A 27,329-nucleotide genomic window follows, 5' to 3' on the forward strand; every position below is an offset into this window, starting at 1 on the left:
AGTCTCCAGGTCCTGACAGGATTTTCCCCAGGACCTTGAGAGAAGTTAGTGAGGAAATAGCGGACGCTATGGCAGTGATTTTTCAAATGTCATTAGAGACGGGTATAGTGCTGGAGTATTGGCGTGTTGTGCATGTGGTTCCTTTGTTTAAAAAGGGTTTGAGGAGCAAGCCTAGCAATTATCGGCCTGTAAATTTGACGTCTGTGGTAGGTAAGTTGATGGAAAACGTTCTTAGAGGTAGTATATATAAGTATATGGAGGGACAGGGTATGACGAGGGACACTCAACACGGATTTGTGCATGGAAGGTTATATTTGACCAATCTTGTTGAATTCTTTGAAGAGGTGACAAGGAATGTTGATGAGGGTAGAGCAGTAGATGTTGTCTATATGGACTTCAGTAAGGCCTTCGATAAGGTTCCTCATGGGAGGTTAGTTAAGAAGGCTAAGTACTTGGGTATTAATTTGGAGATAGTCAAATGGATTCAACAGTGGCTGGAATGAAGGTGCTAGAGAGTAGGAGTAGATAATTATTTGTCAGGATGGAGGCCGGTGACAAGCGGTGTACCTCAGGGTTCAGTATTGGGACTGTTGCCGTTTGTCATATATATTAATGATCTAGAGGATGGGGTGGTAAATTGAATTAGTAAATATGCAGATGATACTAAAATAGGGGGAAATGTGGATGATGAAGAGGGTTTTCAAAGATTGCAGAGGGATTTAAACTGCTTAGAGGAGTGGGCAGAAAGATGGCAGATGGAGTTTAATGCTGATAAGTGTGAGGTGCTTCATTTTGGAAAGAATAATTAAAACAAGACATATATGGTAAATGGGAGGGCATTGAAGAATGCAGTGGAGCAGAAAGATCTAGGAATAATGGTGCATTGTTCCCTGAAGGTAGGAGCGCAGGTGGATAGGGTGGTGAAGAAGGCCTTTAGAATATAGGAGTTGGGAAGTAATGATGAAACTGTACAAGGCATTGGTGAGGCCAAATTTAGAGTACTGTGTGCAGTTCTGGTCACCGATTTATAGGAAGGCTATTAACAAGATAGAGAGAGTGCAGAGAAGATTTACAAAAATGTTGCTTTGGTTTCAGCATCTGGAATACAAGAAAAGATTGAACAAATTAGGTCTTTATTCCTTGGAACGTAGAAGGCTGAGAGGGGATTTGACAGGGATGTTTAAGATAATGAGAGGAATAGATAGAGTTGATGTGGAAAGGCTTTTCCCATTGAGAGTAGGAGAGATTGATACAAGAGGTCATGGGTTGAGAGTTGATGGGGAAAGGTTTAGGAGTTACATGAAGGGGAACTTCTTTACTCAGAGAGTGGTTACTGTGTGGAATGGGCTTCCGGGAAAGGTGGTGGAGGCAGGGTCAATTTTGTCATTTAAGAAAGAGTTGGATAAGTATATGGATGGGAGGGGAATAGAGGGATATGGGCAGAGTGCTGGTAAGTGGAATTAGAGGAGGGTTCTTGGATGAATGCAGACTAGAAGGGCCAAATTGGCTTGTTTCCGTGCTGTAATTGTTATATGGTTATATAGCAGGTATAGGCAACATGAACAAATGAGGAACTTGATTGAGGAGTATAAAAATGCAAGAAAAAACTCAAGGAAGAAATCAGTAAGACTAAAAGAATACATGAAGTTGCTTTGGCAGACAATGTGAAGGAAAATCCTAAATGTTTCTACAGTTATATTAAAAAAATAATAAGGGACATAATTGGTCCCCCTATGTATGGAGCAAAGAGAGATGGGAGAGATCTTAAATGGTTTTTTTGCATTAGTAATTGCCCAGTTTTTAACCAATCTGATAGATTTTTTCGAGGAGGTTATCAGGAAAATTGATAAAGGAAAGGCTGTGGATGTTCTCAACATGGACTTTAGTGAGGCCTTTGACAAGGCCCCATGTGGGAGGTTAGTCAGTAAGGTTCAAACACTTGGTGAGGTAGTCAAATGGATTTGACATTGGCTATGCTGGAGAAAACAGAGAGTGTTCATGGATGTTTGCTTCTAAGACTGGAGGCCTGTGACTAGTGCTGTGCCTCAGGGACCAGTGCTGGGACCATTGTTGTTTGTCATCTATATCAATGATCTGGATGACAACGGTAAATTGAATCAGCAAGTTTGAAGATGACACAAAGGAGAGCCAGGAAGGCTTTCAAAGCTTGCAGAGGGATCAGGACCGGCTAGAAAAATGGGCTGAAAATGGCAGATGAAATTCAAGCAGACAAGTGTGAGGTGTTGCACTTTGAAAAGTCAAACCAAGAAATGATATGGCACTTGGGAGTGCAGTAGAACAGAGGGATCTGGGAATACATATACATAGTTCCCCCAAGGAGTGTTACAGGTAGATAGGGTTGTGAAGAAAGCTCTTGGTATATTGGCCTTCATAAATCAAAGTATTGAGTACAGGAGTTGGGATTTTATGATAAAGTTGTATAAGACATTGGTAAGGCCAAATTTGGAGTATTGTGGAGCATTAAACGAGAACTTACCGGTTCGAAGTTTGATGATAATTATTTGAGTAATGGGAGTAATGAGATAATATGAGATCCCATCTGCACATGTGCAGCCAATCTTTGAATCTCGAAAAAGATGACCGCTGCTATAATTCTGTCAAAAGAGCATTTTATTGTAAGGCATACATGCAACACTAGAAAGTACCTTAACAATGTTCAAAGTAATTATGAGAGGGTGAGGAGGGCATATTATCTCACTACTCCCATTACTCAAATAATAATCATCTAACTTTGAACCGATAAATTCTCGTTTAATGCTCCATTATTTTTCGTAATGCTCGTTGGTTCGCTAATATGAGATTTCAAAGCTCAGTGGTCTCTTTTCCGAAAGACCATAGGGTAGATCAATGGACCTCCAGTAAGAGGTACAATTCAATGAGCAGCCAGCAAAATTGCTGCAGCGAAATGTTTCCCTCGGTCCGCAGGGGTTTATTGTAAAACCTGTTAAAAGTTCTTTCCTTTGACCATCCTGCCTGATGGAGGATATCCCAAATGGGACTTCCAATCAACTAGCAGTAGACGTAGCTGCCGCTCTGGTTGAGTGAACCCCAAACTGAGTGGTATCCCCTCCGGCCAACCTTATGGTCCTCTTTAGCCATCTGGCCAAGGTCTGTGAGGATGTCCGCTAATGCAGTTTCTTGTAACATATAAACAAAAATCTTATGAGTACATTGTCAATATACAATATACATTGTATATTGCCTCAGATACCACACCACAGATAATCTTTCATCCTCTTGATTAGTGTACAATTTAAACTTTGTTCCCACACTACCAGGTTTATTATGTTTCAACAAGTCATGAACATGAAATTCAACAAAATCATTTTCCCAAATGACCCAAATGATCTGGTCCAAGTGTAAACAAGTTAAGGTCTGCATTCTCTGGGCCGAAGTCAAATCCACAAGCATGAGCAATTTCCGAGATAAGGCACGTAAATCTAAAGTATACTCTGGCGACAAATGTCACAATAAATCCAACACAACTTTAACATTTCAGATGGCGTGATAATGTTTTGTAGGTGGACTTAAGTGAAATACTCCCCTCATGAATCTTGAAATCAGGGGACGATTCCCGACAGAGTGCTTGGTGTCTCTTAGAGCCGGGATAGCTGCTACGTGAACATCAAACAAATCAGTGAAGAAATGCAAACCATTTGAAACGGAAACGTAATTAACATTTAAACTCTCATTTAAACAAAACAGTTGCCATTTATTAAAATACTGTATTGCTTTTGAGTTGACTCAAAATGGCGCCTGTGCTGTGTGCTGCAAGTCAAACAGACGATTGGCTGCATATGCGCAGATGGGATCTCATATCAGCGAACAAATGAGCATTACAAAAAATAATGTGCACTTTATCACAGGAAAGATTTACTAGGAAGTTGCTTTGAGTACAGGAACTGAGCTAAACAGGTTAAGACTTTTTGCCCTGGAACGTTGAAGAATGAGGTGAGATTTGATACAGATATTTAAAATCATGAGGGGGATAGATAGAGTAAATGTATGTAGGCTTTTTTCCCAGTGAGGATAGCTGAGATACAAACTAGAGGACATGAATTAAGGGTGAAAGGAAAATGTTTAGGGGGAACATAAAGGGGAACTTCTTCACAGAGAGTGGTGAAAGTGTGGAACGAGATGCCAGCTAAAGTGGTGATGTGGGCTCAATTTTAGCATTTAAGAAGAAGTTGGACATGGACATGGAAGGGAGAGGATGGAGTGCAATGGACTGAGTGCAGGACAGTGGACTAGGCAGAAAAGTAATTTGGCACAGACTAGAAGGTCCAAAGGGCCTGTTTCTGTGCTGTGATGTTTATGGTCCTCACAGGCACAAGGATGATGGTGAAATGGAATTTGGTAGAAGTAAGAATAGAGCAGTGGCTTTGGAAGACCTTGACTTCACAGGTAGAATGAGCGAGACCAGCAAAGCCTGTAATAGAAAACCCAAGTCTAATAGTTTGTCTTAATTGCAAGGATAAGCCGAGTAGATGCAGAGAGTTTAGCTATGTAATGAAGGTAGAAATGAAATTGGCGTGTCTGCAAGGCCCAAATGTAGCTCCCGTTTTCTGCTTAGACCATCTCCCAGCGTTGAGGATGATTTGCTTCCTGTAAGTTCCGAGGTGGGTTTTGAGGCCTTTTTGGGCTGTGCATAGGTCTGGCAGGAGCTGTCCAATGGGACAGCTGGAAAGGGCCTTTTGGAAGACACTGGATTCCTGTCAATATCATCAAGCTTCTGTGAGGCCTTAACAAATAGGTTCTCAATTCCAGCCAGAAATGTCACTTTTCAATTTTGAACAGTCATCGTCCAGGGATTCCCAAAATCCTGAGTGCAGGGTGTGGGAGGAGGAAATGAATATGACACATTTTCAAAGAGGCTTTAAGAGCATTGTTTGAATCATTTCCTTTATCACCTCATAATCTTTTGTGTGTTGAGTTCAAACTGGAGTAACTGTTTTGGTAGTGTTGTCAGCCATATACAAATAAAGTTGTCCGGTCACCTGAGCTGAGTGAATCACATAAAAGTTTGGAGAAACTCAGTGGGCCAGGCAACATTTATGGAAGGCAAAAGATGGTCAATGTTTTTGGGCCAAAACCCTTCTTCAGGAACAGTAGGAAATGGGCAGATGCCTGAATAAAAGGGTGGGGGGTTAGGGGGTGGGAGGGGGAAGGGGAGGGGGAAGGCAGGGAGGTTGGTGCACAGGTTAGCAGATAAAAGGTGAATGCAGGTGGAAGGGGGAAAAACCAGATGCCATGGTTAGTGTATCGGTTACCACAACACTATTCTAGCACCAGCGACCCGGGTTTGAATACTCCATTGTCTGTAAGCATTTTGTACATTTTCCTCCAGATGCTCCAGTTTCTTTCATTGCACAGATGTACAAGTTATTAGGTTAATTGGTTATGAATGTTGGTGCGGGCTCATGGGCGAGATTTGCCTGTTATGGTGCTGTACCTCTAAATAAATAAATAAAATGGAAAAAAGAAGTGAGGACGTGATAGGAGGATGAGAATCTGCCCATTTCTTGTTATTCCTAATGAAGGGTTTTGGCTTGAAGCATTGACTATCTTTTGCTTTCCATGTGTGCTGGCTGACCCTTTGAGTTCCTCCAGTATATTGTGCGCTTCTCTTGTGTCCCTCAGCTGAGTGAATGTAATTGGGGCTTCAGTGCTTGGTAGGATGGTTTGGGAGAGGATCCCATCTTTATTTATTCTGCTATGGAATTTGCAAGATGATATAGAAATAGCTGTCTAAAGCTTTGAGGCTCCTGTTATAGGTTATGCATGGATCTGAAGTGTATAGGCAGCCGGGCCGATGGATCATCAGCTCCGTGCTCAAAGATGTGGGTTGTTGTAGACCATGTTTTTCAGGAACTGTCAAGGACCTTGATAAATGGAGAACAAAGTAAGATGGACTGGTTGGCAGAGCCTTATTTTAAAGGTTAAGAGTATAGCCTATTTTCTTCTTTGCTTCAGTTAAAGGAACATCTATGGTTTTCAGTTCTCCTTTGCAGGAAGCTTGTTGGATATGAGGTGCAGCAGATTGACAGAGAAATGTTTTGGCAGGAATATAGCCTTACTTAACTGCATGGAGATTAGATGGAATGGGATTGTATGATAGCCTGTGTGAAATAGAGTGCCAATATGCAGAGAGATCAGCTGTAAGAAGAATAGGTCTCTAATTGACTGGGAGACGTGACTAGAGGAATTCACATTGAACTTCAGGGAACAGGTTTTTAGCTACCAAGAGGAAGTGGCAGAGGAAGGCATGGTGTCAGAGAGCAGGGAGTCCCAACTGGAGTCACTATGATCAGATTTGTCTCGTTCTTTGAAGATGATCACTCCCAAGATTCCCGAATACATTCTCTTCCCAGTCCAGGAAATTATATTTCCAACCAAAGTTCCTCTCCACCAAGTTTTGATGTAACACCAAACTTCAATTTAAGACACTTACTTAGGAGAATGATAGATTTAGCTGTGTAAGAGCAGGTGTAAATTGGTTGATACTGCTTCCCAACCCAGTTTAATTTATTCCTTTATTATGATGTTACGGTTTTCTTCACCTTTTGTTTCTAGCTTTTTAAAAATGTTTTTGAGAAGTAGGAATGCTCAAATTTTTACTGTCTACATTCCACCATCGCAGGGATGCTGATTCCTCCCCAGTTCCCTCCTAGATTTTGAAGCCTACTGATACTTAGTTGTTTGTTTTAAATATCACATTTATTCGTTGGCACCTTTGATCCACCAGGAAATTGGACAGAGCCATTAATTCTACTGCCTGTAAATATGAGGTCAAGTGACATTATAAATGTTCAATACAATCAAGAAAAACTAAACAGCCAGTATTTGCTGATTGACACACTAGCCCCTTTCACACTTGCATCCCACTAAATCGGCCGTTCAGTGTCCTGGGATAGGAATGGGGATTTGGCTTTACATACTTGACCACTCCTAACTGGAACACTGAACGCTTTCACACTTGCAAGGAGCCATCCCTGGGGTTAGGACTGTTCTACCTTCTACCGGTGCTCTCATGACACATTGAGCGATGTTGGTCCTGCCCTAAATCCTGATCAATGAGTTATGATCTTATATTTGAACAAAATTAATCATGCCTAATTATAACATAATTAAGCTTTATGTACAGCACAGTATGAACCCTTCAGCCCGTTGTCATTGTGCTGACCTATATAAACCTTTATAAGGGGCCGTGGGAAAGTGCTAGCAATAAATAACGATTATGGACAATGTTTAAACAGGGTGGGAAAGTTGGTAGCACTATCGCGTACAATTTATAAATACTGTGGGAAAAAGCAATGATGGACCTGCTCTCCCAAAATTCCATGCCCGGCTGCATCCATGGAGCATTCACAGAGGGTTTTTTTCTGCTGCATGGCATTCTGAGAAGTCAGGTCTGCCTTTGCTTTTTTCCCCACGGTCTTTATAAATTGTGCTCTATAGCGCCTCCAATCTTCTCATGCTGTTTAAAAATTGTCCGCTATTACTAGTTATTGCTGTTTATTGCTATTTATTTCTCCCCCCCTCTCTAATTTTCTCATGGCAAAGTTTACACCTTCATTTTAATCTTTTCTTCCTGCACTCATGCAAAACTTGGGTCACTTCAATCCCACAATGCAATTACCCATTTCACACTTGCCTGATTACAATGCCTGCATCTGCAAACACTGGGGATTGTACTAGGGTTCAAGGCCATCAATCCCTGCTGTGAGATGACATCATCTGATGCTGGTGTTGACCTGATTTTACACTAGGCACTTTGAAGGCCGATTAGCAGTTAATTCCTGGGATCACTTCCAAGTGTGAAAGGGGCTACTAAGGCTCCATGCAGCCATGAAGAAGGGTCAGAGGGGATGGACCACAATCTAGGGTGCTGCTATCATTGGACCTGCCTTTCTAATGTTTAACTGAGGCAATGCTTGAGGTTACAAAGGAATATTATAAGGGAACATAACTCCTACCCCCACTGTTCCTTTCCCACTTCTGCTTTTATTCTCTATCCCCTTGTTTACATTTTCAATTTCCCTCAATCATTGCCTGGATTCATCACCCTCTGCCACCTAGTACCATCTGACCACCACCTACACACCTGTTCACGTGGGTTTCTTTTCTCTTGGCTCCCCTTTTTCTATGCCTGCCCTCCTCTGGTTCAATCCACTTATCATCCCTCCTTTTCTTGGTTCCACATTGCTCTGGCTCTACATTTCCTCTCCCTTCACCCAGTCTAATCTGCATTTTTATTCTCATTAGTTTTCACCAGTCACCCTCTAGTTCTAAACTCCCCCTTCCTCTCCCCCACTAAGATCCATCTGTCCAGCATTGTTTCCTTATCTGCTTCCAGTTTCCTTATTACCTTCCAGTCTCTACCTTCCTCTCCCTGATCTGGTGCAATCTGCCTATTTTTTCTTTGTCTTCTCCCACCTATCACCCACCACCCCCACCTCAAAACATCCTCTCTCCCACAACTCCATCTGCCCATCATCCGACCAGCCTTGACTGATCCCTTCCATCTCACCTCTTTGTACAAGCTATCTCCCACCTCCCCCCACCCCCCCAACCCATGCTCTCAGTCCTGCTGCAGGCAGGCACAATTCCAATGCCATCTACAAGTTTGTCGATGACACCACAGTTGTCAGCAGAATCACAAATGGCAGTGAGGAAACGTACAGGAGGGAGATAGATCAGCTTGTTGAATGGTGTAATGACAACAACCTTGCATTCAATGTCAGAAAAACCAAGGAGATGATTGTGGACTTCAGGAAGAAGTCAGGGGAACATGACCTAGTCCTCATTCAGTACTCAGTAGTGGAGAGAATCAATAACTTCAAATTCCTTGGTGTCAAACAATGGACCTGTCCTGGAGCCTTCCCATTGATTCAATCATGAAGAAGGCTTGCCAGCTGCTATACTTTGTGAGGTGTTTGAGGAGATTTGGTATGTCACTGGAGACTCTCGTCAACTTCTATAGGTGGACCGTGGCGAGCATTCTGGCTGGTTGCATCACTCTCTGGAATGGAGGCACCAACTCTTAGGACAAGAAAAAAGCTCCTGAGTGTTGTTAACTTGGCCTGGGACATGACAGGCACCAGACTTCACTCTATTGATGAAACCTACATGAGGCAGTGTCTTGAAAAAGCAGCCTCTAACCTCAAAGACCCCCACCACTCAGGCTAAACCCTCTTCAATCTGCTACCATCGGGAGAAAGATACAGGAGCTGAAAGACCAGCATGAGGACAGCTTCTTCCCCACTGCCATCAGTGCCCTGAATAACCAATGAACCAAAGACACGGCCTTACTTTTCGTGCTCTCTAGTTGGTTTTTTTTGTGTATAGTAATGTTGTAAGATGGCTCTAATATGAATGTTTGCACTATAAATGCTGCCACAAAACACCAAATTTCATGACTTGATCCTTTTGCCTCCACAGATGTTGGCCTGCTTATTTTAGCTGTTTCTTTTTAGCTCCAACTTCCTGCATCTGCAAACTTGTAATTAATTGCTTTGTAGAGAAAGTAATATGTCCCGTTTGCACTGACTGTATGTATTATGAAAAAAAATCAATTGAGGGGAAATTTCTTTACGCAAAGGGTGGTGGGAATGTGGAATGAGCTTCCGACAGATGTGGTTGAGGCGGGATCATTGGTTACATTTAAGGAAAGACTAGATAGTTACATGGATAGGAGAGGACTGGAGGGGTATGGACCGGGCGCTGGTCAGTGGGACTAGGAGGGTGGGGATTTGTTACGGCATGGACTAGTAGGGCCGAACTGGCCTGTTCTGTGCTGTAAGTGGTTGTATGGTTATATGGAATGGGGACAAACAGCCGTGGTTGAATCCGAGTTGTCCCCACCCCCTTCCTCCTTTTGCATCACTTTCCCTTCTTGTTCCTGGGCTTGTTTGCCACTTTGGGAACAGGAGAGTGCAAGGAGGTGGACTCGACAAGTCCCAGTTCACTTTCCAAACGTCACGTTTCTGTCTGGGCGGTTTAGTTTCGATTTAGCGACTGTCGGACGCCGCGCCCTCGCCGGCTGCAGCGCGCACCGAGCCCTGAGGGGACTGCGGCGGCGATGAGCCTCCACTGCAGTCAGGACATGGCCAACTCGCTTGGCTCGGCTCTCTGCAAGCAATGGGCCAAAAGGATCTTTGCAATCGAGTGTGGCAGCGGCTCCGAGCCGCTGTATTTTGCACTGAGCCCCAGCCCCGAAGGGCCCTGGGATGAGAAAGGCAGGCTGCACCGGCTCCTCAGCCGAGCTCCAACCTATTCGCTTTGCGTCGCCTCCCAGAACCGGGTCCAAAGCGCGGAATCCTACGTGAATTTGCGGGACCGACTGACCCGCCTGCCCGAGTCGTGGCGAGTCATGGAACTGAGTGCGTTTTTCCCCAACGAGGAAGGATCTTTGATCAAAGGGTTTCTGGTTCAAGGCGATCAGAACGCGGGCAGGGTGCTGCAGGACCTGGTCCGCGGTCAGAGCTGCCTGTGCTCGTACAGCAGGGGCGACGAGGGCAGAATGTGGCAGAGCCTGGGGCTGCTGCTGGCTGATGGTCAGCGAAGGGAGATCCTCAGAAACTGCCTGACACTGACCGGGAAGCCGGAGCTTCACCCCTCGGTGTTAAATATCAAAAACTCCGTTGTGTTTTGTAAGTATGAAGATGCTTCTGGCGTTTTGGACGAGGTAAGTCCGGCAGCACGTAATTTTGTGCAGATGCCTGAAATCTGAGCTAAAAGAACAGAACACTCAGCAGACTGGACAGCGTCTGTGGGGAGCCACCAGTCTCAAAGACACCCCTTTCCGCAGATGCTGCCTGGCTGAGTGATTCCAGCGGAACATTTGCGGAGGTCGCCAGGCATTGACATTGACACAGCTGCTTCACCCGCTCTGCACCGAGGCCAGAATATGAGCAGGAGTCGGCCTCTCGGCCCTTCAAGCTTGTTCTGCCCTTCGGTAGCTGAGCTCAGATGGCTTTTGTACCTGTTCCCCAGAACCCTGGATTTTTCAAATACCCGTCTATTTCCCCCTGAAATATATCTTACAAATCTGCACCCCACCACTCAGGGTGAGAGAATTTCAAATATTTATTACCCTTTGAGAGAAGAATGTTTCCTTTAAATGACCTGCTCCTAATTTGATAACGGGTCAGATCCTGACTAGTCTGCTGTCTATGAACCTGTATCCCTTTCATTTTGCCTCCTTATCTTCCCTTCCCGCCCTCTTCAATTCTCTGCGCATTTTGCTTCCTTCACTGTCACTCTTTTCCCTCTCCCTTTTGCTCCTCTTTCATTCCCCAACAATCTGCCATTATTTTAACCTCTCTTTCAAGCCTTGTCACGTTAGGCACCTTGTGTGGTCCATGCCCAGATGTTGAGAGGCAGCAGTATGGCCGCAGCAACTTACCATTCCAAATGCCGCACTGAAATTTATAATCTCACTCTGGCACATAATGCTGCATTCTTCCACCTCATTGTTAACTCAGTTTTTCCTGATTGAATATCTCAACTTGTAAAATTTGGACCAACATCAAGAACTCCATGGGTACGGTATCTCTTTTATATTACTCCCATTGGGATGCCCAGTTATTTTTAATTTAAATTTTATTTACTTTTTAAATTAATGTTAATGCTACTGTTAAGGTTGAAAGCTACCTTGCCATGATTAATCTTATCATTTTCTGTGAACATTTTTGTGGATGTAAATGTAGCCTGTGTGGCAGTCTAGGTTTTTTTACTGTATCTTTGTACATGTGACCATCAATAATTCAATACAATTGTTGAGGAAATTTGTTAATTTTGAGTAGGTCCACGGTAAATACTATATTGTATTCTACAAAGGAAAATATAGTCAATCAACTCGTGCAAATCCACCTTTCCGCACATGTGTAGCTTCACAGTGCATTGCTTCAACTTTGTCTCTCTTTCTCTCCCTTCCCTCTGATAGATATATCTATCTATCCTTGATTGTTGTATGTACCTACTTTGTTCTATGTGTGTGTGTATTTCATCCCACTGTGACTTTCCCACGCTTGCTATAAATAGTGCACCTATGTGTTTTATTGCTTCTACCACTTTCCCACGGTCCTTTATAAATTGTGTGCCTATGATTTATTAAATTGTGGTGTATTTGTGTATATTTAATTCCAGATACATTTTTATGATACTGGAATAGGTTTATATAGGTCGGCACAACAACATGGGCTGAAGGGCTCATACTGTGCTATACATAATGCTTGATTATGTTTTAAGCATGAATAATTTTGTTTCAATACAAGATCATAATACATTGATCAGGATTTAGTTTATTGAATACAAAATTTATACCTTTTTATAATCTTTTGTTTCCTTCATGTTCCTGCATGCATGCAAGTACATCATCAGCGCACCACTAATTGATCACAGGACACCCCCTGTCCCTTTCACACTGGGTTAATCAGAACACTGATTCAAATTCAAAACACCCTACCTAGGCAGTTCATCCCCAGGGTGATCTGACACCTGCGTGTCAATTTGCAAGCATTCACACTGCCACATTAACTGGTAGATTGATGGTAATTACTAGATATAAAGTGCCAGTGTGAAAGGGGCTTGTGTCTCTTTGTGCCCTCAAAGTCAGTTTGTAAGGTCGTTTCTTCCATTCCCTACGCGTGATATCAAAATGAAAATACAGGCTTTTTTCGTCAAATGCTTGTGTGCACGTGATCTGTGTAAAGTCAATTTCACTCTGAAAATGAGTATCCAAGAATAATCCACATGAACGAATAGCATGAATAATGCTTCATCTCCATTTATATGGGAAGAATCTGGATGGCTGAAGAGTGAGTTGGGAAATTCCATAAGGATTTGAACTCAGATACTGTAAATCAGTGGGTGAAACAAAGATAATGTGCTGTTTAAAGGGTCTGATAAAACACATTTGTTGTTGATTGACTACAGTATCCCTTTCTTGTTATAAAATACACGAGTTAAAGTTTTAGGCAATGACAGTCAGATGACAGAACTATCAAAAATGTCAGTGATGTAAAGACTTAGGATCATTCAGTTGAATACTCTGTTTTTCTTTCTGCTCATCAAAGTGTGCTGAATCATTTCCGGAAGCCAAGGAGGTTCTGAAAATCGCATCCCAATATAATGGGACTTCCAGAAAGGGCCGATCTCCAGTAATTGTGATAGAAGGGCTTGATGCAACAGGTGAGAACCATCAAAGTGCTTTGTTTCTTAGATATGTATCGAGAAACATCCTTCTCAAAATGTGCCATAACTTGAGTTGAACATTCAACATCAATTAATTCTACATAACATTCGTAAAATTTAAGTGGCTAATACAATTAATGTAGTACCAAGGCATCCAAAACTTTAAGTCAGAAATTATTAGATATATTAACAGTTTTAATTGTATCAAGGTGTAATTAGATCAATAAAATAGATTTTAGGTACATATTGTAAGTATAATAAACTAATTAAATTATAGAATTCCTTCAGATGGAACCTGATACATTCAAACACTGATATTACTTCTTTCACTGAAAGTACTTGGATCTCCAAAATGTTGTGGATGGGGAGGCAGTCTGGAGATGGAGAAGGAACCCTTGTCCTCCTTCTAATGAAAGGGCTGACCATATTAAGACATAACAATTATCTCACCTTGGATGTACAAGGTCAAATATCAGCCTGCTGTACAATGACAAAATCCATCACAATTTCACTCAAATAGGAGCAAGATTGGGCCATTTGGTTCATAGAGCCTGCTCCACCATTCAATGAGATCATGGTTGATCTGATGATAGGCTCATCTCCACCTACCTGCCTTTTCTCCATATACCTTAATTCCCTTTCCGTGTAAAATTCACCCAACCTTGTCTTAGAACCATAGAACACTACAGCACAGAAACAGGACCTAGTCTGTGCCGAACCATTTTTTGTTGCCTAGTCCCATTGACCTACACCCAGTCGACAGCCCTCCATACCGCTCCCTTCCATGTATTTAAATGTTAAAAGTGAGCCCGCCTTTAACACCAATAATATATCTTAAATATATTTACTGAGGTAATCTCCACTGCTTCAATGAGCAGCAAATTCCATAAATACACCATTATCTGGGAAAGGCATTTCCTCCTCATCTCCATCCTAAATCTTCTAAATTCAATAAAATTCAGTCACTGAGATCAACAGTAAGCTTATTGTTAGTCACTATGTTTTGTAGGAAGTTTGACAGCAACTTCAGAAATTTACATCAGTGCAGTAAGATATAGAATTCCACAAGTATGCATTAATGATTCAGTGCTCCTCCACGGAGTGTGGACAGGGACTCAAGCTGGCAGGATGCAGCTTGGAGAAACCCACAGGCATTTATGATGAGACCACAACTCTTCAGTGGTATATCTATAAATTATCTCAATCAAACACCACATATTCAAGCAACAAAGAAAAGACAGCATTGCATACAGTATGGATATAAACATTAAATCACAAAGAGAGACGAATAACTTAACCAAAAGAGATAACAAATTGAATTCACTTTGTGCTGGTGAGAGGCCATCCATTTTTGCACTCTCTAAATAATGGGAGTTAAGAAACTGCAGAAGTCAAAAGAAACATGAGGATTCCCATGTGCTGTGGTTGCTCATTAATATATCATAATATATCATAATACAGAATTTAAAAAAAGTCATTAATATTATAACCTTTGCAACTTGATGACTAGAATATAAGGTAGTAAAAGTAATGTTACAGTAACACCAAAACATTGGTTTGTACTGGGAACATTTATGGGACCAGAAATATTGGCATTAGGAATGGTAGAATAACTTTATCAGAATGATAATTGGATCCTTAAAGTTAAGTTAGATTGGATTATACACCCCAGTATTAATTTAATAAATTTAGGCAGATGATTAGATGCAACATTTTGAGTGTGTTGGTGAGGTAGTCTCACAAGATCTGTCGTTGGATCAATCTGTGTCTGGCACACATACACATCTATTCACTTCACTTTGATCATTGCAATTATACCTTATTTTACCTCAACCTCTGATCGCCTGTTACAAATACCCACCACTCTCTGTGTGAAAAAGTCCACTCAAATCTCTTTTAAATCTTACCCATCTCATCGTAAATCAATGCCTTCTAGTGTTAGATTTCGGAACCCAAGGAGAAAGTATGAATATTCACCTTTCTATGTCAAAATACAAAAGTGCTGGACAAACTCAGCAGGTCCCACTGCATACATAGGAGGCAAAGATATATAACCTATGTTTCAGGCCTGAGCTCTTCGTCTCCATGGGTTTCACGGCAGGCACCATCACCCCAGTACCAAAGAGGGCAACATTAACAGACCTCAACTCAGTGGTACTGACCTCCATTATTATAAAATGATTGAAGTATCTGGTGATGGAACATATCAAAGCACACCTCCCAGAGACACTTGACCTATTTCAGTTCACCTACAGATGGAACTATTCCACTGATGGTGCTAGACCTTTGTAATTCCACTCTGTCCTGAACCACTTGAAGAATGACGCCTCATAGAAGACACGTGATGGAATAGTGGCCAGTAGGAGAATACCAGCCCTCCCCAGAAAAGAAGGAAAAAAGTAAAGAAAAAGCAAAGCCACAGACACACAAACCACAACAAATAAAAAATAAAGGTGTGGAGGAAATGGTACCAAAGAAAGAAAAAACCAAAAACAACGGGAAGAAAAGAAGAAGGAAAGACGTTGGAAGAGAAAGGTGAAGGCCTTACCTGTACGAAGAAGCAGGGACCCGCCGTGGAAAGAGGAGCCCTCTCCCTGAGGTCAGTGGAAACCCCGAAGGGTCGCGACCCACCGAACGCAGGACTACAAGGATGGCTCATGGAGCCAAACAGGTGCGCAACCACGCATGACAAAGACAACACCGACGGGAGAGGGGACCAGCTGTGGAGTGGAACTGTGGAGTGAAAAACCCGACAGCAGGGTCTTCCCAGCAGGAAGAAATAGAAAATAATGGGAACGGGAGGGAGGAGAATGAAAAAAGGAAATCAGAGACACAGCAGATGACCAGCCCAGAGGAAGAGGAACAACATCAAAACACCATTAAAAAAAATACCCAGCAAACTGAGATAAACAGCCCAACAAGAAAGTCAGAAGAGACACAGATACAAGGAAGAGAGGTAGAGGATACAGGTCCTGGAGTGGACACAGGGGAAGAGGAGGGAGAACATCAAGCTCTGCACAGAGAAATAGAAGATAAAGGGAATGGACTGTACATAAATAAAAAATTTTCTGAAGAATATATGGAAGCAGTAAAAGAATGGCAGACACGAGAATTTAATGAAATGAAAAGAAGAATAAAAGGTACAGAAGAAAAAGTGAGTAGATTAGAGATGGTCATGACAGAAATAGGGAAAAGAGTAGACAAGGTGGAAGAACGAGAAACACCCTTAGAAATGGAAGTGGACGACTTAAAAAGAAAATTGGAAGAATCTGATAAAAAAGTTAAAGAAACACAGGAGTTGTTAGCTTAGAAGATGGATATAATGGAAAACTATAATAGGAGAAACAATATAAAGATAGTGGGCCTTAAGGAAAATGACGAAGGCAAAGATATGAAAGAATTTATAAAAGAATGGATCCCCAGGGTCCTAGGAATGCCAGAAATACAGGAAGGAATGGAAATAGAAAGGGCACACAGAACATTAGCCCCAAAACTACAGCCACAACAAAAACCAAGATCCATTCTAGTAAAATTCCTGAGATATACCACAAGAGAAAATATATTGGAGAAGGCAATGAAAAAAATGAGAGAAGACAAAAAGTCACTGTAATACAAAGGTCAAAAAAAATTTTTGTACCCAGACATAAGTTTTGAGCTCCTGAAGAAGAGGAAGGAGTTTAATGCAGCAAAATCGATCCTATGGAAGAAAAACTATAAATTTATGTTAAGATATCCTGTAGTGCTTAAAATAGTTATCCCGGGGCAGCAAAGCAGATCGTTCTCGGATCCGGAGAAAGCACGAAAATTTGCAGAACGCCTGCAAAACAGACAGAGAGATGAAGAGATGTAACAAGAACAAGAATGATGACAAACTTCATATAAAGAAGAAAAGTAATGTATAAGTAAGAACTAAGAAAGGGAGGAAAGGAAGCAAGGGGGGAATTAAGAGGGTGAATTTTGTTATATGTGAAGATAAAAATCTTTTCTGGAGGGGGCTGGGTGGGAGAGAATAACAGTCACTGCGAAATCAGTTGCCGCTTGCGAGCGGGTTCGCAATTCAAATGGAGAGGGGAGTTGTGGTTGCCCAGCGAGGAACAAGGGGCAACTTAGAGGGAGGGGGGGACATTGGGATTAAGGGAATTTTAGATGTGGGAATAGTGGAAATATATTATGTTTTAGAAGTGTTGTCTCACAGTGTGTTCAAAAAAAGAAAACAGAAATGGATAAGGAGGGAAGGTGGTGATGAGGAAGCAGAAATGAGAGGTAAACAAAGTATGAAATGGCCATGACTATAAATATTAACAATATATATCCAAATCAAAAGGAAGAGGCTGTTAAATTTACTGAAGAAAGAAAAAAAATTGATACAGCATTCATGCAGGAAACACATCTAACTGAAGTGGAACATAATAAATTAAGGAGAGACAGGGTAGGGCACATAATGGCAGCATCATATAATTCAAAAGCCAGAGGTGTAGCTATATTAATCAATAAAAATGAACCAATCAAAATAGAGGAGGAAATAATAGATCCAGCAGGGAGGTATGTAATGATAAAGTGTCAGATATATTCAAAATTTTGGAATTTGCTCAATGTATATGCACCTAATGAAGAGGATCAAAAATTTATGCAAGATATCTTTTTGAAGATTGCAGATACGCAGGGGAACATACTGATAGGAGGGGACTTTAACCTTAATTTGGACTCAAAGATGGATAAAACTAGAAAAAAGACTTAGCAGAAAGAACAAAGTAACCAAATTTATGGTTAAATCGATGCAGGAAATGCAACTTTTGTATATATGGAGGAGACAACACCCAAAGGAGAAGGAATACTCATATTATTCGGGTAGACATAAAACATACTCAAGGATAGAACTTTTCCTGTTGTCAGCCCATATCCAAGGGAGAGTTAGGAAAACAGAATATAAAGCAAGATTGTTATCGGATCACTCACCCCTGTTATTAGCAATAGAGCTGGAGGACATCCCACCGAGATCGTATAGATGGAGATTAAACTCCATGCTACTTAAAAGACAGGAATTTAGAGAATTCATTGAGCGACAAATTAAAATGTACTTTGAAATAAATACGGAATCAGTGGAAGATAAATTTATATTATGGGATGCAATGAAAGCTTTCATCAGAGGGCAGATAATAATTTATGTAACTAAGATGAAGAAGGACTACAATCGGGAAAGAGAACAGCTGGAAAGGGAAATAGCAAGTACAGAAAAATAATTAGCAATAAGGGAAGATACAACAAAAAGAAGAGAACAAACATACAAGGTGGAGAAGAACATAATGAAGACAAAACGGAAGTATTATGAGCTAGGAGAAAAAACGCACAAAATACTAGCTTGGCAGCTTAAGACAGAACAAACTAAAAGAACGGTATTGGCATCAAGGAAAAAGGACAAACAAATTACATATAACCCAACGGAGATCAATGAAAACTTCAAGGAATTCTACGAGCAACTATATCGAACTAAGAATGAAGGGAAAGAAGACAAAATGGATGAAATTGAACTACCGAAATTGCAAGAAGAGGAGCAAAATAAATTAATAAAATCATTTCAAATAGAGGAAATACAGGATATATTTAAAAAAACCTACCGAACAATAAAACGCCGGGAGATGATGGACTCCCAATAGAATTCTATAAAACATTTAAAAACTTATTAATTCCTCCTCTCCTGGAAGTAATGAACCAGATTTAAGAAACACAAAACATGCCAGATTCATGCAAAACAGCAATAATTATAGTAATACCAAAGACGGGGAAAGATCCACTAACACCAGCATCGTATAGACCAATATCTCTACTTAACACAGATTATAAGATAATAGCTAAACTATTAGCAAACAGATTGGCCGGCTGTGTACCAAAAATAGTAAAACTAGATGAAACTGGATTTATTAAGAAAAGACAAACAACGGACAATATCTGTAAGTTCATTAACTTAATCCATGCAGTTCAAGGAAACAAGACGCCAACAGTGGCAGTTGCCTTAGACGTAGAGAAAGCCTTTAACAGCGTAGAATGGAATTATTTATTCAAAGTACTACAGAGTTTCAACCTACCAGAGAAATATATTAATTGAATTAAAGCATTATATAAGGGACCATTTGCGAAGGTGACAGTAAATGGATATATATCAAGCCAATTTAAATTAAGCAGATCAACTAGGCAGGGATGTCCACTATCTCTCTCAATGTTCGCGTTAGCTATAGAACCACTGGCAGAACTGATAAGAACAGAAAATAAAATAAGAGGGATAAAAATAAAAGAGAAGTAATATAAAATCAGTCTATTTGAAGATGACATTATAGTATACTTAACAGAACCAGAAATATCAATAAAAGAATTACATAAGAAATTGAAGGAATATGGAGAAGTATCGGGGTACAAGATCAATGGAAATAAAAGTGAAGCAATGCCAATGAATAATGTGGATTTCACAAAGTTTAATAAAGAATCACCATTTAGATGGCAAACACAAGCAATTCGAAAGTTAGGTATACAACTAGATAATAATCTAGGTCATCTATACAAACTTACAGCCATTAATGAAGAAATTACAAGACGACTTAGAACATTGGAAAGACTTACCACTAACCCTGATAGGAAGGGTAAATTACAATAAAAATGAATATTTTCCCAAGGATACAATACCTATTTCAATCGTTACCAATTCACCTAACAGAGAAATTCTTCAAGGAGCTATAGAAAATAATAAGGAAATTCTTATGGAAAGAGGGGAAACTGAGGATAGCGCTAGATAAATTAACAGAATGGTACAAACAAGGGGGCTTACAGCTACCAAACTTTAAGAATTATTATAGAGCAACACAATTAAGATACCTATCAGATTTTTATCAAACAAGGGAAAAACCAGATTGGACCAGATTGGAGCTAGATAAAATAGGGGAGAAGGTACCTGAACATATACTATATAAGTGGGATGAAAAGCTGGTGCAACATAGGAATTCACCAGTACTGCACCATCTGCTCAACATTTGGAAGAAGATTCACGTAGAAAGGAATAAAACAAATTATCAACTACCAAAATTAATTTTGACGCAAAATCAACTAATCCCTTTCACAATAGATAACCTTTCCTTTAGAGAATGGGAGAGAAAAGGGATCAAAAGAATAGAAAATTGTTTTTCGGGAAATAAATTATTACCTTTTGAACAAATGAAGGGCAAATATGGTATAACTCTCGGTACAATGTTTGCATATCACCAACTGAAAACCTACTTGAAGGACAAATTGGGAAGCAGGCTGAGGTTGCCAGAAGGAAGCAGTTTTGAATATGTGATTACAGACACAATGATAATTAAAAGATTTATAACAAACATGTACATCAAACTGCAAGAGAAAGAGAACGAGGAAACAAGCTGTAAACCCAAACAAAAATGGGAACAAGATCTCAACATAAAGATAAAAAATGAAACATAGGAAAAGCTATGCTCCGGAACTATGAGAAATACAATAAACACGAGGTTACGCATGATACAATATAATTGGTTACACAGGCTATACACCACACCCCAAAAGTTAAATAAATGGGACCCAACAGTATCAGACAGATGCTTTCGCTGTAAGAAGGAAACGGGAACAACAGTACATGCAATTTGGGCATGTGAGAAAGTGGAAAAATTTTGGGAAGATCTGAACCAAGTATTAAATAAAATCACAAAAAGCAACATACCAAAAAATCCAGAATCTTTCTTCTATGTAATATAAGAAGTAAAGAACTTGGACTCAATTTGGATGGAGCACAAAAAAGATTTATTATGATAGCCTTAGCTGTAGCAAAAAATGTATTATGTCAACCTGGAAATTAGAAGATAGCCTGAGAATACAGCAATGGTACATAGAAATGAATAAATGTATTCCATTGGAAAAATAACATATAATTTAAGAAATAAAGTCACATTATTCGAACAAATTTGGGAACCGTACATGGAACACAACAGAGAAGTCCTACCGCGGACCTCCACCGCCTAAAATGACAGAAGGAGAAGAAGACGAAATGAATTGACCCAGTATGTAAAAGTAGAAGACACAAATTTCTTGTTTATTTTCATTGTGTGATGATATTGTTTAATGGGTTTAATGTTTCATATAAGTTGAACGTTGAGTGGGTGGGGAGGTGGGGGTGAAGGAGGGGGGAAAAAGGGGAGAAAATGGCACTGTGTATATTCAAGAGGGAAATGTTTGTGTGTATTTTGGTTAGTATGGTTCATTGTGTGAAAAATTAAAAAATTATAAAAAAAAGAATGACACCTCATACACCAGGCTGTTGTTTATTGATTTCACTTATTAATACACGCATACCTCGGAAGTTAGTGGAGAAGATGTCCTTGCTGAGACTCAACACCCTCTCTGTAACTGGATTCTGGACTTCCTAACAGAAAGATACAGTCTGTCCAAGTTGGCAGCAGAACCTTTCAACATCATCATACTGAGCACTGGTGCACCTCAGGGTTGTGTGTTCACCCCACTCTTGTCAATGCTACTAACTCATGACTGTGCTGCCAGGTTCAGCTCCAACAAAATCATCAATTTTGCAGATGCCATGACAATAGTTGGCCTCATCAGCAACAATAAGTCATCTTACAGAGAAGAGGTGGAAAATCTCATGATATGGTGCAAGAATAACAATGAGTCTCAACAAGGATAAGACAAAGGAGATGATTGTGGATGAGTAGGATCAGGATCGACCACCCTCCACTACACATTCCAAACTGGATAATCTCACATTTACCAACATTGTACTCCCATCTGCCAGACCCTTACTCACTCTTAACCTATATACTTATCACTCTGCCGACGCTCTGTATCCTCTGCACAATTAGCTTTTCCACTCAATTTACTGTCATCAGGAAACTTAAATACACTATGCCATCTCCTCTTCCAAATTATTAATGTATATTATGAACAGTTGCAACCCAGCACCGATCCCTGTGGCACTCCGCTCACCACTAATTACCAACCAGAAAAACACCCCTGTATCCCAACTCTCTGCTTTCTATTGGTAACTCTCTGCTTTCTATTGGTAACCAATCCTCTATCCATGCTAATACATCAGCCCCAACTCCATGCATCCTTTTGCATAAGTCTTCTGTGTGGCACCTTATCAAAAATCTGGAATTCCAAATGCAGTAAAAGTGCATGTGCTTTCTATTGGGATGTCTGAACAGAAATTAGAGCGAGACTTTTTTTGCCCTCACTGAAAGTTATTGAGTCAAGATAATTGAATGAGCACCGATTAACAAATACTCTTTGGACCTTTTATGTGACTCATTGGATAGTCCATTTAATGTTTATTAAAACAATGTTCAGTGCTGCATAAGTCTATGGCTATGTGCAGCCTGCTAACTTGAAGTAAATAGCAAACAATTATGTAGAAATTAAAAAGCAATAGAGATTTCTCTATTATTGTTGATTGGAATATTTTTAGGAAAAAGCACCCTGACTGAGGCTTTAAGAGAAAAGATTCAAGCAGTACTTTTGAAGTCGCCACATGACTGCATTGGCCACTTGAGAAAAGCATTTGATGTAAAACCACCTCTTATCCGACGAGCTTTTTATACTTTGGGCAATTACATAACAGCTTCCGTCATAGCAAGTGCATCGGAAACATCCCCAGTAATTGTGGATCGGTGAGTATAATGAAAGATTTCCAGTACATGGTTGTCACTGAATTACCTGGCACTTTGGCTGGTGCACCCACGAGTGGATGAAAAATAATAGAATGGTGTTGCCACAAAGCTATCAGTAAACTTAATCTCATGGATAGATTGAGGTGGCTTCATAAGGGTCACAAAGTGGTTGATTCGAGAATTGGCATTTAGATTGGAAAATTGCTAATGTTTCTTCACATTTTAAAAATTTGGCAGAAGGAAAGTATAGATTTGTTGTCTAACAACCATTATTAGAAAATTATGAAATGCATTGTAAGATGATCAGTGTGGGAAAATGAAGTCACCCATGCTGAATTTTTTTTTAATGGACCATGCTACTTAACACAGCAAAGCTCTGAAGGGCAATTTAAGGATCTATATAAAACCCACTCAAAGCAGGTACAAAATTATTATTTTATCTTAGAAGATTGGAGCACAAGAGAATGAAGTTTTGATCCACAAATATAAAGCTGGTTATTTCGTATTGGGACTACTTCATACAATTCTAGAGATTATGCATTAGGAAAGGTGCATAAACCTAAACTTGAGATACGGTTGTTTATTTGCTAGATTATAATGGAACTTAAAAGACTTAAGTTATGGAGTCAAGAGTGACTCTAATGGGGGAGACCAGAAAAAGAGGAATAACATCAAACGTGGACCAGGGCATTGAGAGGTAATCCTCGGAAGAAACCAATTTACACAAAATCCAGATCTCAGTCGCCAAATCAAATTGTTAGCTCAGTTGCAAATTTAATCACTGAGATTTTTGTTTGACATGAATTTTATGAGTGTCACAACTCAAGCAGATCATTGGAGTTGGGATTTAGATCAGCTGTTAGCTAAACAGACCCAAGAGGCTGAATGATTTGCTTCACTTCATATCTTAATGAGTTGTTTGTAGATTTATTCACTGGTTTTCTTATTATTTGTGCGAGACTTTAATTTCACAAGATCTATTTAGTTGATAAACAAATCATAATACCTACCTATTAAAATGTGAACTGTAATTCATAGCATGCTGAGGATTAATAATTAGGTTTTCAGTTTAATTATTGTATTTTATGATGCTCTGACACTTGGTAATATATCTTTACATGAAACCGTTATTGACTGCCAATCTTTACAATTGTAAATTTACAATTTACAAGTCTTTAGCTTTTACAGATTAAGGCATCTTTTGTAATCCGTATGCCCCACTTTATGAAGATAGAGGGTTCCTGAGAAACAGTTCGTAAACTGAAAATTCATAAAGTGAAGACCCATTGACTACTGTTGGAGGAAATTTTCATAAAAGTGAAAACGTATCATAAATCTATTATCATTTATTTGTAAAAGTGAACATGAGTTTCTTCATATGAGCAATTTTTTTTGTAATTCGAGTATTTGTAAAGTGGGGTTTACCTGCATTTGAATATCAACTGTACACGATGTTACTAATTTCTCACACATTCTTAAACACTGTGCCTCCATTGGACTTTGGGAATTTTGTGCTATTTTCTAGGTTTTGGCACAGCACTGCGGCATATGCAATCGCGTCCGAAGTAAGTGGAAAGGTGGAGAACCTCCCTCCAGCCCACCACGAATTATACCAGTGGCCGCAAGATCTACTTCAACCAGACTTGGTGCTGTTGCTTACAGTCAGCGCAGAGGACAGGATACGCCGCTTGGGGCAGAGAGGAGAAATAAAAACAAAGGAAGAAGCTGAGTTGGAAATAAACAGCCTGTTTCGTCAAAAGTAAGTCCCACTGGTAGAAATCGTTTTGATAAAATTTATCAGAATATTTTGCCTTTTGATCTCTCTTACCACCTACAACCCACGTTTTTGATCCTTGGACTCGGAACCTGTTATCTTCCTAAGCAACCAGAGTAATCAAGCTCTTATTCTCAGTAATGGTTTCGATTAATAGGGATCAATAAAGTGATTCAACCATTCTAAAAGCCCTGTACTTTCTTCCATGTCTTTCTTTTCCATTTACAAATGCTATCTGCTCCTTTGACTGTCTCTCCCCAGTTCCTTCACTCAATTAAACTGTAGCACTGTGTGTACTTTATGAACACAGATTTACAATGATAGCTGGTTCATTAGATCCCTGTCACCTTCCTTAACAAAATTTCTCAATGAGGGGAACTGACTCAGTGTGTTGTGAGGACTGAAAAGATATGGAACTTTGAAGCAATAGCAATGGAAGGTTCTTCAGAAAAGTTCTGTTTGATTATTGTTTTCTGAACAACAGTAAATATTTGCTGCTCTTCATTCAGCCTCACAATTAGAGCACTGCTGATCCAAATGTTCCATGTGGTGCATTAGTACATCTGACATTCAATCAATAAGGTAAGAGCAGGGAGTTACTCTTTAAAGTAAATATTGTTATTTAGTGATTCCATTGTAATTCATCTGGTCTTCTGAAGTTGCTGTTGGCCAAGAGTATCTCATGTGTAAGGTTTCTGATGAGTCAGAAATGTATTCTTTAGTGCCTTGCAACATCTTTCAAGTGTAAATAGGAAAATGAAACTGAAATTAAGGATTGGATTAAAAAAAACACCGATCAGGTCCCAAGACTGAAATTTAAGATTATTTATTTCTAAACTGTAACTTAATTGGCTGAAACAAATTTCATGATGTGTCACAAGAATTATTCTTTCCTTTCTTTTGACAAATTTTTTTTTTGCAATAGGGTGGAAGCAACGTACAGAAGAATGGAGAACCCAGCTTGTGTGGTAGTCGATGCCAGTGGATCAAAGGAAGAGGTTCTTAAAACTGCACTTCTTGTAATCAAGAAATATTGTGGCATTAAAAGAATGTGACTCTACATTAATATCAGCTGTATTATTTGAGCACAAAATATATTTCATGTCTTTCAGACAAAAACCTTGCATGGAAATATTACCAGCACCTGTTCTTTTTTTAATTTCTGGATATGTAGGTAAGGCTTGTTATTGGAAGAATAAAAACATCAAGATTATGTTTCTATTTGACTGAAAATAATTACACAGGAGAGAATTTTATTTGTCCCAGTGTTTATTTGCTCTATCCCTTTGCTAAAAAAAATACTAGGTTATCCCATGTGAGATGGTGTGTCAATTACCATTTCTTCCTCTTGACATTAACCAGAGTGGGTCACCTGCCTCTCTGAAACATGGTCCTGATTTGTTTTCATTGATTTTAAAATAGATTTAATAGCAGGCAGATGCTGAATTTTGACGGATTACCTCCCGGAAGGCGAAGAAGAAATACATCATCATGACATTGCTCCAATCCAAATAAGTACATAATGTTGGTTGATTTTGATTAATAATATGAATTAATAAGACTCTTATGAAAGGCAGATGGGTCCTGAGGAAATTCTAAAATGGAATAAGGAGGAGGTGATCTTATAGAGGTGTATAAAATCACGAAGGACATGGATAAAGGGAATGCTCAGTCTTTTCCTCGGGGCAGATGATTTTAGACTTAGAGGGCATAGGTTCAAGGTGAGAGGAGAGAGAGAGAGACATAAGAGGAACAACTATCTTCCAGAGGGCATCTGAAAAAAAGCAGCCATTCAAAAGACGTTTGGACAGATAATGGGATAGGAAGGATTTAGAAAGATCAAATGCAGGCAAATAGGACTAGCCCTGACTACCAACTTGGTTGGCATGGATGAGTTGGGCTGAAGGGCCAGTTCTGTGTTGCATAATTCTATGACTCCATCTTCAGTTGGTGCGTCTTGGTTCTGACCGCGTCTCCACTGGACAGTTTCAATGTTATGTTGAGACTTCGTGCAGTGTGCTATGTGCCTGAACCTGAATTAAATCAACAGTGGGATAAAATTTTCTCCATATCAAAGGAATGAGAAGCTTCATCCTGAAAACTGGGACCACAAGTGCCTTCCAAATATAGTATTCCACATTTTTTTAAATTGTTGCATTAGTGATGTGCATGCTAGGAATGAGCCATTTAAAAATTACATTTTATTCATGTATTTTAGATTTTAGAAGCTCTATCAAGTTCCACTCTAGTTGAACATAGCACCCATCTCATCCGTGTACTGTATCCTACATTCCCATGCAACAAACTGCCTAATAAATGCAGATCATCTCACTCTATTGGTTACTTTTGCTGTGTACAATCATCCTGTAATCTGGTCATATTTTGTATGGAATAAAAATATATCCAATTAGATTTTACTCATGGATCAGTGTCATTGTGTGAAATACAGTACTCTGGATTGACTTGTTTTATGTTGTCATGGTGCCAGATTTTTGTTTGATGCAATATTTATAACTAATTCCTTCTCCTGGTGAGGTTGGAGGGACTGGTGTAACATTCAATCAAACAAATGGTACATAGGGTATGCTTGATATGTGATTGGGCAACATGATTTCCACACGAGTGAACACAGGATATTACCCAGCAGCACCTTGCTCTTTTCC

At 39.9% G+C, this 27,329-nt stretch overlaps 1 protein-coding gene across 2 annotated transcripts; it reads left to right on the plus strand.

Moving 5' to 3' along the window:
- Positions 1-9,930: 9,930 nt before the first annotated feature.
- cmpk2 (cytidine monophosphate (UMP-CMP) kinase 2, mitochondrial) lies at positions 9,931-27,083 on the plus strand. Of its 2 annotated transcripts, XM_069886226.1 has the most exons (7): positions 9,931-10,708; positions 13,101-13,215; positions 22,691-22,892; positions 24,418-24,651; positions 25,592-25,664; positions 25,779-25,840; positions 26,885-27,083. In XM_069886226.1, exons 1-7 carry the CDS (start codon positions 10,103-10,105, stop codon positions 26,889-26,891), a joined length of 1,299 nt encoding a protein of 432 aa, XP_069742327.1. In that variant the 5' UTR covers positions 9,931-10,102; the 3' UTR covers positions 26,892-27,083. The 2 variants fall into 2 exon arrangements, with proteins under 2 accessions (XP_069742327.1, XP_069742328.1); XM_069886227.1 differs by having other exon boundaries at positions 9,932-10,708; positions 25,592-27,083.
- The last annotated feature ends 246 nt before the right edge of the window (positions 27,084-27,329 follow it).

Source organism: Narcine bancroftii, chromosome 6, assembly GCF_036971445.1.
Source record: "Narcine bancroftii isolate sNarBan1 chromosome 6, sNarBan1.hap1, whole genome shotgun sequence".
In the NCBI taxonomy this organism is placed as follows: domain Eukaryota; kingdom Metazoa; phylum Chordata; class Chondrichthyes; order Torpediniformes; family Narcinidae; genus Narcine; species Narcine bancroftii.

Excerpts from the sequence above, each read along its gene's own strand:
- cmpk2 (XM_069886226.1), top strand. The coding sequence starts at position 10,103 with ATGAGCCTCCACTGCAGTCAGGACATGGCCAACTCGCTTGGCTCGGCT. Across the intron at positions 13,216-22,690 it reads AGAAGGGCTTGATGCAACAG|GAAAAAGCACCCTGACTGAG; the intron begins GTGAGAACCATC and ends GAATATTTTTAG. Across the intron at positions 24,652-25,591 it reads AACAGCCTGTTTCGTCAAAA|GGTGGAAGCAACGTACAGAA; the intron begins GTAAGTCCCACT and ends TTTTTGCAATAG.